The 17,051-nt window shown below is 39.3% G+C and overlaps 1 protein-coding gene across 2 annotated transcripts in view; it reads left to right on the forward strand.

Annotated features, from left to right (window-relative positions):
- Window positions 1–16,783, forward strand: part of LACTB2 (lactamase beta 2) — a 38,511-nt gene extending 21,728 nt beyond the window's left edge. For both annotated transcript variants that reach the window (NM_001243410.1, XM_085020367.1), the window contains exons 4-7: window positions 8,829–9,007; window positions 12,123–12,271; window positions 15,137–15,218; window positions 15,860–16,783. In NM_001243410.1, coding sequence (NP_001230339.1) covers window positions 8,829–9,007; window positions 12,123–12,271; window positions 15,137–15,218; window positions 15,860–15,903 — 454 coding nt within the window. In that variant the 3' untranslated portion in view covers window positions 15,904–16,783. The remainder of the gene's footprint in view (window positions 1–8,828; window positions 9,008–12,122; window positions 12,272–15,136; window positions 15,219–15,859) is intronic.
- Window positions 16,784–17,051: the final 268 nt, after the last annotated feature.

The following is a 17,051-nucleotide window of genomic DNA, read 5'->3' on the forward strand; positions in this document are numbered from 1 at the left end:
ACATATGCCATGGGTGCGGCCCTAAAAAGAGGAAAAAAAGAAAAAAGGAGGGAGGGCGGAAGGAAGGAAGAAAAATTTATCATGACTTCCAGAATCTAAAAGCCAAATTTAAAAATACATTTAGATCACTAGGCAGGCTCATCAAAGCCTTGAGAAAAAGAGGCATTGCAGGATTGTCTTTGACAGTGTATGGCTTTGTTGTGCAGAAAAATACACGCATATGACCGACATCTGTAATTAAATAGGTGAAAATGGATGCCTCGAGGGAGAAAAAATTAAACAGGGTGGAGCAGTAACAGTAACAAACCTTGAAGGACTGTTTGATCCCTTGCTACATCTTGTTTTTTCCTTCTAGGTATTTACTTATTAATTTCCCACTCTGAAAAAAGTAGAATTGGTCTTTCTACTTCTATTTATGGGCACCATTCCTATTTTCCAGCCTTCTGATGTCATAATTTAATGTTTATGTTATTCATATTATTTACAGCTGAACCATGTAGTAAACTATGCTTACTTTTCCTTTCCTGCAGTTTTAATAATTGCTTTGTTATTTGGATAGATTTCTATGTATGTATCCTTAATTCAGCTCATTATATAAATGTCCTCCCAGGATGTTTAAATGGATCATCTTCTGGAAGAACCTGCTTCATAGTCTCTTGACTTGCTGTGTCCTGGATGGGTTCCCTCCAGGCTGACGCTACTGTCATCCCAGAATCCGCTTCACACTCATCTGGGGGGCTCCCCTTTGCCTCTCTCCAGTCTTGGATCTCCTATTTCCGGTACCCATAATCTTCTTTCTTGGTACTCCTTTGGCAGAACACATTTCCAATAGTTTCTCTTTTTGGTAGAGCCCATCTCCAGTATCTTCCCAAGAAAGGGTGCATTTTTAAAACCTTACATGTCTAACAATGTCTTTTTTTAATCCAACAAATTTAAGGTGCACTGAGTATAGATTCCAAGTTGAAAGACTTTTTTCCTTTTCAGTGTCATGAACAAGATTTCATTGCCTGCTAATTATAATGTTGCAATAAAGAAATCTGAAACCTTTCTGATTCCTACAATTTTTTTTTCTTATTCTTCACTTATGTTCTGGAATTTCCCAGTGATGTACCTTGGTGGGAGTGTACAATGCTGGATCCTTGAGACACCTTTTCAGTCTGGAAAAATGTGTCCTTCAGTCCTCACAAGTGTTCTTGAAGTTTCTCCTTGATTATTTTCTCTCATCTGTATTGTTCTGCTTCATTTACTAAAACCTCCATTGTTTTGTTTGAACTCTTAGACTCATCCTCGAACTTTTGTCTTTTCCTATTTTCCATCTTTTTACCTTTCTTGCTGTACTTGCCTGGAGGTTTTTATCCGATTTATGTCCTAATCCTATTAAATTTTTCATTTCTCTTCTCACATTTTCGTTTTCTGGAGCTCCTTTTGCTCCCTAATAAATGCTCCTTTCATACTATCCTTTCTTGTTTCACAGTTGCAGTTTCTTCTCTGAGGACATACAGTTTTTGTGGGCCTGCTTTTCCTTGGGGTGGGTGGGGGGGTGTTTTCTTAGGTTTTTGGACATTTTCCTCCTCGTAGTGTGTGGCCTCCAAGTTATTTTGTTTTTGTTTTCTCTCCTCTGTGCAAGATGCTTTCTTCAGCTGCCTGGTGATCTGCCATTTACTCGTGTTTTCTAAGGGAGACTACAGAGCTAGTTGGGAGCTCTGAGAATGTGAGGAGGGCTTCTGTAGGTTGTGAGTCCCCTCACATTCGATGGGCAATCTAGATGAGTTGCTTAGATGGGGAACTTCTGACACTGGTACCTTAGAGCCTCTCTTCCTGAGTTGTTAACATTTCCCAGAAAAGACTCTTCTAATCTTCATGTAGGATGGAAGCTGAGTGTGGAAAGGCAGCTCGGGGATTCTGTTTCCAGGGTAGGGTCACTACCTCCATCTGTGCCTGTTTTACCCTCTTCAGAGATTAACTCTTCCCTTCGTGGGGCTGGAGTGCTTGTCAGGCTACTCAAGATGGGAGGGGAGGAGTTCCCATCGTGGCTCAGTGGTTAACGAATCCGACTAGGAACCATGAGGTTGTGGGTTCCATCCCTGGCCTTGCTCAGTGGGTTAAGGATCCAGCGTTGCCATGAGCTTTGGTATAGATTGCAGACGCAGCTTGGATCTGGCGTTGCTGTGGCTCTGGCATAGGCAGGTGGCTACAGCTCTGATTCAACCCCTAGCCTGGGAACCTCCATATGCTGTGGGAGCAGCCCAAGAAATGGCAAAAAGACAAAAAAAAATGGGAGGGCAAAGATCTGAATGTTTGTTTAACAGACTCTCAACCAATCCTCCTTCATATTTTAGCCTCCCCTCCCCCATTTCACCTTCTCCTGTCAGGTTCCTGGTGCCCCAAATCCTGAGACCAGAGAATTTCATGGTGCACAGCTGGTTGGGTCTTAGCTTTCATCACTGCCAGCTAAGACTTCTGTTTTCTCGTGTCTCTTAAGTCACTTCTCACTCATCTGTCTTCTTCCTAGCTTCTAAAATTTTAATGATGTGGTTCATTTCCTTCCCCCCTGTGGGTTTATGCCATTTTTTAAAAATCTCTTTATGGTTGACTTGTTGGTGTTTCAGGAAGAAAAGTAAAGATGCAGGTGTTCAATCCATTGTCTTTAACCAGAAACACACGTTCATTTCCTAAATAGTAAATACAAATATAGAATTATATTTGCCCTATCCTCACCCCAAAAATCCATCATTGAGAAGATGTATTTAAAGTAGTCCAAGCACATAAAGATGCAGTACTACTTAGAATAGGCAGAGAGAAGGATAATTACCCTCTTAAGCCAAATAAAATATAATGTAAGCCTGACTTCATCAGACATTGATTGCTGTCTCCTGTGATTCAGTTATCTAAACTGTAAAATAGAGATTATTAATAGTACCCACCCCATAATAGTAGAAGGATTAAACGTATAATGCCTGTGAATCCCTTAGTGCCTGCCACTGGAAAGTAATATAGTGGAGTTCTCTTGTGGCTCAGCAGGTTAAGGATCCAGTGCTGTCACTGCAGCAGCTTGAGTTGCTGTTGTGTCATGGGTTCGATCCTTGGCCCGGGAATTTCTACATGCTGTGGGTGTGGCCCAATGTATATATATTAGCTACTACTGAGTGTAGCACTGGGGATGTAAAGATGAGAATAAAACAAGATTCCTACCTTTCAGGGGTTCTTAGCCTTGTGAGGTAGAATAGTAAATAAACAGGAAAACAATGTGAAACCCACAATAATAGAAGTATACCTCAAAGTATAGGACTCATAAGAGGAAAAAATAACCAATATAGAAGATTGTGGCTGAGAAACCAAGGGCTACTTCACAGAACAAATTATTTAGACTTAGCTCTAGAACTGGCTTATTGTCAGGAGAGACATAAACCTTCATGTAAAGGTGAATAGGAATTATTGAGATAAAATATTTGTTACACTTTTAAAATATTATAGTTTTGTTTATCAACAAGAACTGAAATTTAGAGGAGAGGACAAAGAAAATGAAGGTATGCCGAATTTTTATTATCTTGGGGTGAAATAGACAAAAACTGCTTCAGCCTTAAAATTTTTAATAAGAAAGAAAAAGCATGTTTTTTTTAAACTTTCATAAAACCACTACTAAAATAAAATATATACCATTTATTAAGCATGCAACTTTGTGCAAAATACTATGCTGAGCGCTTAAATGCATGTCTTTAAATCTCCCAGCAATCCTTTGAGACACGTATTATTCACATTTCAGTGAAAACCTGCCATTAAGAGAAGGTCGTTTGCTCAGTTCCTTACATCTACTGGTGTGTGTCGCTTACAAATCACTAGAAAAAGACAAGAGGAAAGAAAATGCAGTTCCTATACCCAAAGGTGACAGCAAGGAAATCTAAAAACCAGAAAGCTTAAACTTTAATGACTAAAGTGAGGCAGACATATTCATTATGGAGGAATAGGAGGAATATGTAAATAGCATAACTGCTCTGTTTAAAAAAAAAAAAAAAACCTCTGATACCAAATCAGGAAACAACCGAAAAACACCATTTTTAAGGATGCTCATCTCAGTGTTGTTGATGGAGGAAAACTGCCCAGTAATAAGAAATTAAATGAATTGTGATTCACTCAAATAGTGGAATGCTATGCAAACATTAAGAATCATGTTCTAGGAGTTCCCGTCATGGCACAGTGGAAACAAATCTGACTAGGAACCATGAGGTTGCAGGTTTGATCCCTGGCCTCGCTCAGTGGGTTAAGGATCCCGTGTTGCCGTGAGCTGTGCTGTGGTTCGCAGATGTGGCTCTGATCTGGTGTTGCTGTGGCTCTGGTGTAGACCAGCAGCTACAGCTCCAATCAGACCCCTAGCCTGGGAATCTCCATATGCTGTGGGTGTGGCCCTAAAAAGACAAAAGACCAAAAAAAAAAAAAAAAAAGAATCATGTTGTAGAAAAAATATTTAATGACGTAGGAAAACACAGTATATTAAGTGAAAAATTTTAATCAGATATTAAAATATATTGTTAAGACATAAATATGCCAAAGACCTTTAAAAATGTCTGTTAGTGGTAGTAAAAGCATTTATTCTGTGGTATATGGAAAGACTGGCCAATGGGGACCTGCCATATAGCACAGAGAACTCTACCCAGTATCCTGTGATAATCTATGTGGGAAAAGAATTTGAAAGAGGATGGATGTGTGTACATGTATGGCTGAATTACTTTGTTCTACAGCAGAAATTATCACAATATTTTTAATCAACTATACTTCAATAAAACTTTTTAAAAATTTTAATATAGTTGATTTACATTGTTCTGTCAATTTCTGCTATATAGCAAAATGACCCAATCATACACCTATACACACTTTCTTTCTCATATTATCTTTCATCATGTTACATCACAAGTGATTAGACATAATTCCCTGCGCTCTACAACAGGACCTCATTGTCAATCCATTCTAAATGTAACAGTTTGTATCTACTATTAACCCCAAACGCCCAGTCCATCCCACTCCCTCCCCCACCCATTCCCCCTTGGAAACCACAAGTCCACTGCCCATGTCCTTGGGTCAGTTTCTGTTCTATAGATAGGTTCATCTGAGCCATACTTTAGATTCCACATGCAAGTGAACAAAACTTTTAAAAATGAAAAAAAAAAGCCAAAAAAATAGTAAAAGCATATAATCCAGCAATTTCACTTCTGGGGTACATAGCCAAAGAAAATGCAATCACTACCTTGAGGGATATTTGCACCCCCATGCAGCACTATTTATAATAGCCAAAACACACAACCAACTAAAGTGTCTATCAGTAGATGAAAGGACAAAGAAGCTGTGGTATGTATCAATGGGATATTATTCAGCCATAACAAATGTAGAAATCCTTCCATTTGCAACAATATGGGTGATCTTGAGGGCCTTGTGCTAAGTGAAATCAGTCAGAAAAAGACATACTGTCTGAGCTCACTTACATGGAGAATCTATAAAAACCAAATTCATAGAATCAGAGAACAGATTGGTATTTGTAAGAAGCAGGAGGTAGAGGGTGGAGAAAATGGATGAAGGTGGTCAAAAGGTACAGACTTCCAGTTATAAATAAGTTCTGAGAGAGTTCCCACTGTCTGGTAACAAACCCAACTAGTATCCATGAGGACGCAGATTTGATCCCTGCCCTCACTCAGTGGGTTAAGGATCCGGCATTGCTGTGAGCTGTGGTGTAGGTTATAGATGCAGCTCAGATTCTATGTGGCTGTGGTGTAGGCCGGCAGCTGCAGCTCCAATTTGACCCCTAGCCTGGGAACTTCCATATGCCGCTTGTAGAGCCCTAAAAAGCCAACAACAACAACAACCAAAAAAAAAATGCACACTTTATGACATCTCACTCCTAGATATTTCCCCAGTTTTTCCTAAAAATATCTTTTACTCCTGTTTCCATTTCTTTTTTTGATCCAGGATCCAATCAAGTTTTATGCATTGCATTTCCTTATTCTGTCTCTTTAGCCTGTTTAAATCAGAACAGAACCTCTGCTTTTCGCCACCCCCACCCCACCATGGCCTTGACAGTTTGTGTCAGTTATCAGTAGAGTATCCCACATTTTGGATTTGCCTTGTTGTTTCTTCATGATTAGACCCCACCTCAACCTTTTTGGCTGGAATGTACGGTAGGTGGCATTTTATGACCTCACATCAGGGATACACATAAAGTCAGGTTGTCACACTACTGATGGTATGAATTTGATCTCTTGGTTAACATGATGACCCCAGCCCCCTTCATTGTCAAGGTTATTTTCCCTGTGTTGTTAGTAGTCTGTGATTGAGATTTGGGGACTGTCCTGCTTCCCAACTGTCTTTCATCCAGTGGTTTTAGCACCTATTGATGATATTTGCCTTAATCAATTAATACATTGGAAGTAGAAAAATTGTGACTTTTCTTATTCTATTATTTCTTCCACTGTCTTTTTCTATTTGCTGGCATTCTTAAAGAAGGATTCTCCTTGCTATCTAACACAGAATGCCTCCATAACACATTTTACTTTAAAGACAAAGCTAAAAAAGAGAATGAAATGATGAATTCATGATTCCTCAGTTCAATTAATAACCCCCCCAAAAATAAACAACACAAGAACCCCCACAAAAAAAAAATGTAGCCCACCTAATCCTCAGGGCAGAGCCTCCTTGCCTGCCTGCCTGCATCTCTCACAATCGTCTTATCTTATAAACCTATTCCTTGCTTATCACATTGTTTCTCACTGAATTCCTTCTGTGCTGAGGCACAAAGAAGCTGAACCTCAGTAAGTCAAGACACCAGATGAGTGATTCCAATTTAAAAAGTGTGGGTTCAAGTCCCAATGTGTTCAAGTCATAAGTGTTGGCAGTTTCATGTATATGTGTGTTGTATGTATATATGTGTATAATTATGGGTATACCTTACCTTTATGTATGTAAATTATATGTAACATATAAAACAGTGTAATGATATATTTTATATATAACAGTAAAGACCACTTCTAAGCTAAAAAAAAAAAAACCCCAAAACCTTAATTCCCTCATTTCAAATATATTTTTCCCTTACCCACAGTGAAAACCTTGCTTCTCCACATCAGTTTATTTATTTGTTTATACTATCATACAATAAACACTTTCATTTCAGAAACACAATAATCAATAACACTGCCAACAATAAGCCTATGGCTATGTCATCTACCTAGTATATGGTAAGATTCACTTTTTTTTTTTTAGGGCCACACCCATGACATATGGAGGTTCCCAGGTTAGGGGTCGAATCAGAGATGTAGCCTCCAGCCTATGCCACAGCCACAGCAATGCCAGATCCGAACCCCATTTGCAACCTATACCACAGCTCAGAGCAACACCAGATCTTTAACCCACTGAGCAGGCCAGGGATGAAACCCACATCCTCATGGATACTAGTCAGGTTCGTTAACCACTGAGCCACAACAGGAACTCCTCACTTCTTCCTGTATTCAATGTTAAGGTTTTCTTTTATCTCTTTAATTTTATGTTTAGAGTATATTAAAATGTACATAGCTTGAAGGTTAAAAAACTTTTTTCAAAGTTTTAATCAAAGAAGTCTCCCGGAGTTCCCGTCGTGGCGCAGTGGTTAACGAATCCGACTAGGAACCATGAGGTTGCGGGTTCGGTCCCTGCCCTTGCTCAGTGGGTTAACGATCCAGCGTTGCCGTGAGCTGTGGTGTAGGTTGCAGACGCGGCTCAGATCCCGCGTTGCTGTGGCTCTGGCATAGGCCAGTGGCTACAGCTCCGATTAGACCCCTAGCCTGGGAATCTCCAAATGCCGTGGAAGCGGCCCAAGAAATAGCAAAAAGGCAAAAAAAAAAAAAAAGAAGAAGAAGTCTCCCATCTCTGTTCCCTCTGCCCTACCTGCCTACCCCCCATAGGCAACTGTATTCATTACTTTTTATTTATTCTCCCTGACTTGCTTTTTGCAAAAATAAGGACATATATACATATATTTTTTATTTCCCCATCTTTCTTAGACAAAAGAGCATACTGGGAACACCCTCTGAACTTTTCTCTTTATCGTTTGACAGCATGTCCTGCAAATTACTTCATTTCAACTCATAGAGATTGTCCTCATTCGTTTTCATGGCTGCATAGTATTCCATTGTGTGCATATACCATACTTTAGTATCCATAGTGCCCTATGGATGGACATCTGGATGTTCCTAATAGTTTGTTATTACATATAATTAATAATTTACATATATTTGTAGAGGTGTATTTTGCAGGGTAAATTCTAGCAGTGGGATGAGAGATCAAATGATTAATATGTATGCGATTTTGCTAGAAAATTGCCAAATTCTCCATATGAGCTGTACCATTTTGCACTCCCACCATAACATATGAAAGCACTTTTTTTCTCAGTCCTACCATAGTGTGTTTGTGTGTACATATGTATATATACATACATACATACATATTTGAAAAAAAAGTTCTTAAATAATAAAGCACTGAGTAGGAGAGTGATTGTGATTTTTATCTCCTTCAAGTACTTTCCTTTCTGGTTTCCAATTTGTTGTGATCAGTACTTATGACTTACAAAATAAGACCGAAGAGGTGGCAGAAGTATTAAATCCACAGTTCAGAGTGAGAAATTTGATTTTGCTACCTAAGAGTTTTCTAATGATAATTTTCAGTGGGCCACAAGAGAAAAAAGAGTTTTTTAAAAAACTTGACCTCATTTACTTCTGTCTTGTCCAGAAGTAAGGAGAGAGAATAATTTCCTTCTTAGAGTTTCTTTTAAGCCTAAGGGTTCATAATTGTTACTCTTTTCTTCTTTCAACCAGAGTTATATACACACCTGGCCACACTGATGATCATATGGCCCTGCTTTTGGAAGAAGAAAATGCCGTCTTTTCTGGAGATTGCATCCTGGGGGAAGGAACAACTATATTTGAAGACCTCTATGATTATATGAATTCCCTGAAAAACTTATTAAAAGTCAAAGCTAATGTTATATATCCAGGTGGGTGATTTCTTTAATCTGGCAAACCATTTGTGTCACATGATGAGGATTCATTTTGATTTGGCTCTGTGTGTTCTTTGTGTTTGAGGCCTTGGGGAGACACATATAAATTTCTTCCTTCTAAGTTACACCCCTAAGTCTTATCTAGCAGTGCAATTAAAAAGAAGGCCGAGAGTTATATTAATAACCTTTTATAAAGGTCTGAGGGTTGTTATTTAACATATACCTACTAGTAGCATGATTCAACAAAGGACATAAACTTATTGGAACCAGAACATTTTTTTCATTCTAAAAGATATCTTCAGTTTTATTAACTTGATTCTGTTGTGGACTACATTTTAGCTTGTAAAACAACCTTGGGTAACTTACATTTGACCTCTGAGCATAATTTATTTTTTTGTTTGTTTGTTTGTTTTTTGGTTTCTTTTTTTGGTCTTTCTAGGGCCACACCTGCAGCATATGGAAGTTCCCAGGCTAGGAGTTGAATTGGAGCTGCAGTTGCCAGCCTACACCACAGCCACAGCAACGCCCACATCCAAGCCACGTCTGCAGCCTACACCATAGCTCACGGCAACACCGGATCCTTAGCAGAGATCAGACCCATGTCCTCATTGATACTAGTCGGATTCATTACCAGTAAACCATGATGGAAATTCCTCTGAGCCTAATTTTTTAATTCACACTACAGAAATATCAGTAGCTTCCATTTAAACTGTAAAATTGTATGTTTCTTTCAATTCTCCAGAAAAAGAAGCCTGCTGCTAGTTTCTCAGCTGTCACTGCCCTCCTCAATAGTAGGGATATCCCTTCCCTCCTAAAAGCTAAGAAAGATACAGGACCCAGCAAGAGGCCCTCAGAGGGAAGAAGACACTTGATTACTTACTTTTTTTTTTTTTTTTGTCTTTTTGCCATTTCTTGGGCCGCTCCCGTGGCATATGGAGGTTCCCAGGCTAGGGGTCCAATCGGAGCTGTAGCTGCCAGCCTACGCCAGAGCCACAGCAACTCAAGATCCAAGGCACGTCTGTGGTCTACACCACAGCTCACGGCAACACCGGATCGTTAACCCGCTGAGCAAGGGCAGGGATTGAACCCGCAACCTCATGGTTCCTAGTCGGATTCGTTAACCACTGTGCCACGACGGGAACTCCGATTACTTCCTTTTTTTAAGTCCTTCTAACTTGTTTCCAAAGAGCCTGGGGAACATCTATAAATACGGTAGCTTTAATACCTTTATATTCTCTCTTGAGTCCTACTGCTGAGGGAATAGGAAACACACAGTAGAGCTTGGCATTTGGATTAACACATGACCTAAAAGGAGTGGACGCTGACAGCTGATTTGAAAGAGAAGAGAATAGACTTTTTTTTCCCCAGGGCCTCACCTATGGCATATGGATGTTCCCAGGCTAGGGGTCGAATCAGAACACAGCTGCTGATCACATCCACAGCAACACGGGATCTGAGCCACGTCTGCAATCTACACCACAGCTCACTGCAACACCAGATCCTTAACCCACTGAGCAAGGCCAGGGATCAAACCCACATCCTCATGGATGCTAGTCAGGTTCGTTTCCACTGAGCCACAACGGGAACTCCGAGAATTGACCTTTGATGCACCTACACTGGAGCAAACCTAATGAGAGGCTGCCTCATCCAGGTTCTGGGTGAATCCAGTGAACTGGCTTATTAGCCCAGCAGGAGCTCCTGTGCAGCCATAGCTACCAAATACCAAAGACTGTACCAGGCACGGTGCAGGGACCATCACAGAGCTGTCCTCACAAAAACCCAGTGAAGCAGGTAGCTGAAGACATGAGCTCAGAGATTCATAGATGTTCACGGCCACACAGCTAGTAAATGATAGTCAGTATCTGAAAGCCCAAGCCCTTTACTTAACAGGTTAGTCCATTTCTAGATATTTTGTTCTCAATTACTTTAAACACTTGCAGACGTTTGTAATGCATTCATTTTCACTGTCTTGAAGAGCAAGTAAATTTCAGTATGGTTTTATCCAAGTTATCAACATTTCTGAATTTCTAGCCAATACAGAAGATTCTTAAGATTCTGCAGTTCTTGTGATTTTTTTTTTTTTTTTTGGCCCAAGTTCCCGGCTGGGGAGTGAATCCACTCCACAGCTGTAACCATTGCCCACAGCAGTGACAAACACTAGATCCTTAACCCACTGAGCCATGAGAGAACTCCACAAATTTTAATAGTGCTTGGTCACTTACATGAAGCTACTTTTTACGTTCCCGTTTTCAATTATTTATAAGTAAGTGCAGCATGGTGGGTAAGAGCACAGTGTAGTGAAAAACTCCTGAGTTCGAACCACAGCTCCACCCCTTGTTAGCTATGTAACTATGTGGGCAAGTCATTTACCCTCCCTGTGCCTCAGCTTCTGCTGTAAAGGGGGATAATAAAAGTACCTACTTCATGAGATTCTTGTAAGAATAATCTATGTTAAGCATTTAGAGCTGTGTCTGGCAAATATTGAAAACTTTATGAATATTCCCTATTGTTACTATTGTGGTTACTGTTTTTACTGCTATATTTTTATTGTCACATTTTATGTTCTGTTCTTTATGGACATCGTAATATTTTAATAATGGCTTTTGATATAAATCTCTAATGGTTTTTGGCATCGCATGTGATTTTTTTTAATCTTTTGTTACCTGTGTATTTTCCAGATAATTCTTACTTGTTTTGTATCTAGTATGACTTTTCAGTTCACCATATGAATTAGTTTTACTTATTTATTTATTTATTTTATTTTTATTTTTATTTTTGTCCTTTTAGGGCAGCATCCTCGACATATGGAGGTTCCCAGGCTAGTGGTCTAATCAGAGCTGTAGCCGCCGGCCTACACCACAGCCACAGCAACGCAGGATCTGAGCTGCGTCTGTGACCTATAGCACAGCTCATGGCAATGCCGGATCGTTAACCCACTGAGCAAGGCCAGGGATCGAACCCACAACCTCATGGTTCCTAGTCGGATTCGTTAACCACTGAGCCACTACGGGAACTCCCCGTGTGAATTATTTTTAAATAGAGTGAATTAACTTCGGTTGTACTTAAAATTTTTTATGTGGTCAAAATAACTTTTATAATCATTCTGATTTAGGACATGGCCCAGTAATCCACAATGCTGAAGCTAAAATTCTAGAATACATTTCTCATAGAAATATCCGAGAACAGCAAATTCTTACGGTATTTGACGAGAACTTTGGAAAGTCATTCACAGCAATGGAGCTTGTAAAAATGATTTACAAGGTAATTTTCATTTCTCTTGTTTGTACACAGCCACCATTTTAATAGAATGATCTATCCAATAGGTTACAGATGTGTCAACTCCTCACATCCCAGAGTACAATGTGTCTGTTAATTTTCTAAGTAATGTCACTTGCAGAGATTTGAGACCAGCAATCTCAACTTCCAAGAAGAACACAGAAGTGAGGCAAACAAACACTGGCCCACAGAACAAAAATAACCATTCTGAGCTAGTACGAAGCATCTTATGACTCTGTAGGAAAGACCATTGGCAATAGCCTGATGGTTTAGCTTTATTATGATTTATGTCTGATTCTGGTCTTGTTTTTTGTTTTGTTTTGTTTTGTTTTGCTAATTTTATGGCTACCCTGAGGCACATGGAGTTCCAGGTCAGGGATCAGATCAGAGCTGCAGCTGCAGCCAACACTACTACAGATGCAGCAGCACTAGATCTCCCAACCCACTGTGCCAGGCACTGCAGAGACACCACCAATCCCATTGCGCCAGAGCGGGAACACCAGTTCTCGTCTTTGTGATTGTCTGGTGTCATAAGGTAATGGCAGCACATGAGAAGGAATGATCTGCCAGAGACAGGTACTGGGATGATAGAAGTAGTAGCCATGCCTAAGAGCAGATAAAAAGGAAAAAGACCACGAAGAAGAACATGACTAGGGTCATCTCATGTAGCGAGAAGGAGCCCCTCACTCAGTGGCATCTGAGCACATCCCTACATATCAACACCATGTGGCAGCTGATCAGTATAATTTAGTTTTTTTGGGGTTTTTTTTGTTTTTTTTGGTTTTTTTTTTTTGGTCTTTTTGCTATTTCTTGGGCCGCTCCTGCGGCATATGGAGGTTCCCAGGCTAGGGGTCCAATCGGAGCTGTAGCCACTGGCCTACACCAGAGCCACAGCAACGCAGGATCTGAGCCGCGTCTGCAACCTACACCACAGTTCACGGCAATGCCGGATCGTCAACCCACTGAGCAAGGGCAGAGATCGAACCCGCAACCTCATGGTTCCTAGTCGGATTCATTAACCACTGCGCCACGACGGGAACTCCTAATTTAGTTTTTGAGCAAATGTTTCTTACACACCTGCTATGTAGGCAGTTATAGCTTAGGGATTAGGAATGGAATAAGATAACCTGGGTTTTACAACTCCCACAACTACATGAGAGTATAACTAAAGATGAGCTTGAAAAGGAACCTGGGCCACTTTCAGTTAGTAAAGGGCCTTAAGGTCCCATAGGCCTACATTATCAAAAACCAATTAAATCATATTTGGTGTGCTTTGCTCTAAAAGGGAGAGATGAATGATTAAAAGGGCTGAAGATTAAAAGTGCCAGGAGCAAATGGGTAATGTAAATACGTAGACATTCCCACTGTGGCACAGTGGGTTAAGGATCAGGCATTGCCACAGGATTAAGAGGTATAAACAGTTATGTATAAAATAAGCTGCAAGCACGTATTGTACAACACCAGGAATGAAACCAATATTTTATATTAAAATAATATATTATTTTATATTGCCACAGCATAGGTCATCACTACAGCTTGGATTTGATCCCTGGCCCCAGAACCTCCATATGCTGTGGGTGTGGCCAAATAAATAAATAAAATATTTAAATTCTGCAAGTTTATTTCTTCCTTATTCGAGAGTTTAGCCACTCTAGACTATACAGTGATAAATTGGGCCCAGCTTGCATCCATGAGGATGCAGGTTCGATCCCTGGCCTCACTCAATTAAGGATCCAGCATTACTGGAGCTATGGTGTAGGCCACAGATGCGGCTCAGATCCCGCTTTGCTGTGCGCTGTGGCGCAGGCGATAGCTGCAGCCCTGATTTGACCCCTAGCCTGGTAATTTCCATACACCAAAAGTGCAGCCCTAAAAAAAGCAAAAAAAAAAAAAAGAATAAAAGAGAAATATTATATTATTATACGTTACCACTGATGATGCAGAATCTAAAAAATACAACAAACTAGTGAATATAACGAAAAAGAAACAGACTCATAGCTGTAAAGAACAGACTAGTGAGTTGCTTTTGTTTGTTTTTGCTTTTGCCGAGCCTGCAGCATGTGGAAGTTCTTGGCCCAGGGATCAAACCCCAGCTACGGCAGCAATTCAAGCCACTGCAGTGATGAAGCCGGATCCCTAACTCACTGTGCCACAAGAGAACTCCAAACTCGTGGTTATTGGTGAGGAGAGGGCAAAAAGGGTAGGGGATTAAGAGGTATAAACAGTTATGTATAAAATAAGCTGCAAGCACGTATTGTACAACACCAGGAATGAAGCCAATATTTTATATTAAGTATCAAATGGAGTATAACCTTTAAGAATTGTGAATCACTATATTGGCATTTATATAATATTATAATCAGCTATACTAATAAAATACAATATATAGAGAATAAATATTTTACCATTCAGACAGCACTTGTCAACACGACATTACTAGCATAGCAAAAGTTAAGGAAAAAGCTTTAAGGTTGAAACATACATACTTGAGATCCTGCTGTATAGCACAGGGAACTATATCTAGTCACTTGTGATGGAACATGCTGGAGGATGGGTCACTCTGTTGTACAGCAGAAACTGACAGAACATTGAAAATCAGCTCTCATGGAAAAAATTAAAATCTTAAAAAAAATATATACATACTTGTATAAAAATCTTCAAAGATATTATCATGTCACCCAGTAAATAAACCATAGGACCAACTCTCTATAGCATCATCAAAACTATTTAGAATTTTAAAAACGAGTAAGACAGCTACAAGATGAAATTGTTTTGATTATTACTACATAAAAATGTGCTCGAGTTAAAATTTTTTTCCTTTGCATTCCTTTCACCCCATTTTCCTTTTAGAATATTCCTGAGCATTTACATAAAATGGCCAAAAACAATGTCTTGCTTCATTTGAAAAAATTAGAAAAAGATGGGAAAATATGTAAGTATTCTCTTTTAGTTCTTTTATCACCAGCATTTAAAATGGTTTTTAACAAACCAAGCAGTTTCCTTTGAGGGAAAACCACCACCCATGAGAGTTCTCCCTTGAATGGCACTTTAAGTTAGAGAGACGGGCACAAAGGAGGGTCAGTAGCGAAAGGCCATTGGACCACAAATGGGAACAGCAGCTCTCACAGGAATTAGAATCCCGCGTGGGGTTCCAGCCCTCCCCCCACAAAGCGACAGTCACAGGTGTGGCAGGAAAATGGCTTCCCCTCTTGCAGACCACACAGATTTTGCAGGTGCAAGGTTTAGAAACAGCCAAAGGTTTTAATGATAGTAAAGGTAGTAAACGCAGAAATATGAAAGCAGTGACTCGCTGATTGTTCACTGGTATTAAACTGATTCATCAAATTAACAGTCTTAGAAGTTTGCTCCTCTGAAACCAAGCGGTTCGTAATTGGCTTTTGGGTAGAAGCTTCAGCAACGTTTTTATATGTACCAAAAGAAAAAAAACCAACTTTGTGTCGACCAACAGAATTCTTTTAGGAACCCACGCTTTTTCTAGCTACAAGATAACTTAAAATCCAGTGGTTTGCTTAGCTGTTGTTAAATTTGTATTCTCTCATTTTCTTTACACAGTTAGCAACATGGATCCTGACCAGAAGTGGAGAGCTCATCTTTAGTTTCTGATTAATAAAAGCTTTTCTTGTGCTGTTTTTAGACAATGGTATGTTTTGTTAACTAGGAATTATTCACAGAGAATATAGCTTACACAATATAAAAATAACCCTAGATATACTTTAAAATAACATTGTATTTATTCTAAAATATGTAAATTATATTTTACACCTATAATATTGGCTATCTAACCTAGGTCTTATAATATTTTACCAAAAATTCAAAATCCAATCATTTATCCATTTTCAATAGGTAAAAGAAATAGTTTCTTTTAAAATAATAAAATATATGTAATTCAAACTGGATATTATTTTGGAGGATTATTTATGTATTACCAGCAGTCAGTAATACTGTTTTTTCTAGCTGCTTCACTTAACAACACAGATTTCAGTGTAATCTTTTCTTTTCCACAACTTTTGTCTATATCTGTAGATTACAGGTTTGTTTTCATGTTTCTCTCAATTATATCATGATAATGTATCAGTTCTATAGCCCTGTGTCATGTATATTCTTCTTATAATGGCATCCCACAAGTGATTCATGTAAATCAACGTTTGGTGTTAGAAAAATATTAAATTTCCAGTTAAAGTCATTGCATATAAATAATTCTTTCTGTCATCTATTAATATAACTAACTTACTTTCCAAATTTAGGTTTTAGAATATAGTCATTAACATATATGAATCATATATCAAAAGGCAGTGACTATTGCTCTTGGAATGGATTTACAGTGAGATCCTACTGTGTAGCATTGAGAACTATGTCTAGATACTTACATCGCAACACAGCAATGGGAGGAAAAAGTATGTATACATGTATGTGTAACTTGATCCCCATGCTGTACAGCAGAAAAAATAAAAATCAATCGATCAAAAAAAAAAAAAAGGTTGTGAGTTTTTTTATCTTTTTAGGGCCACACCCAGGGCATATGGAGGTTCCCAGGCTAGGGGTTGAATGGGAGCTATAGCTGCCACAGCCATAGCAACGCCAGACCCATCCGCGTCTGTGACCTACACCACAGCTCATGGCCACACCAGATCCTTAACCCACTGAGCAAGGCCAGGGATCGAACCTGCATCCTCATGATTCCTAGTCGGATTGATTTCCGCTGATCCACGACAGGAACTCCCAAAAGTTTTTTTAAAATTAGGTT

The sequence above is a fragment of the Sus scrofa genome, chromosome 4 (genome assembly GCF_054392235.1).
Source record: "Sus scrofa isolate SSC_HxYL_T2T_F1_AM1 chromosome 4, Sscrofa_HxYL_maternal_Yorkshire_Landrace_v2.0, whole genome shotgun sequence".
In the NCBI taxonomy this organism is placed as follows: domain Eukaryota; kingdom Metazoa; phylum Chordata; class Mammalia; order Artiodactyla; family Suidae; genus Sus; species Sus scrofa.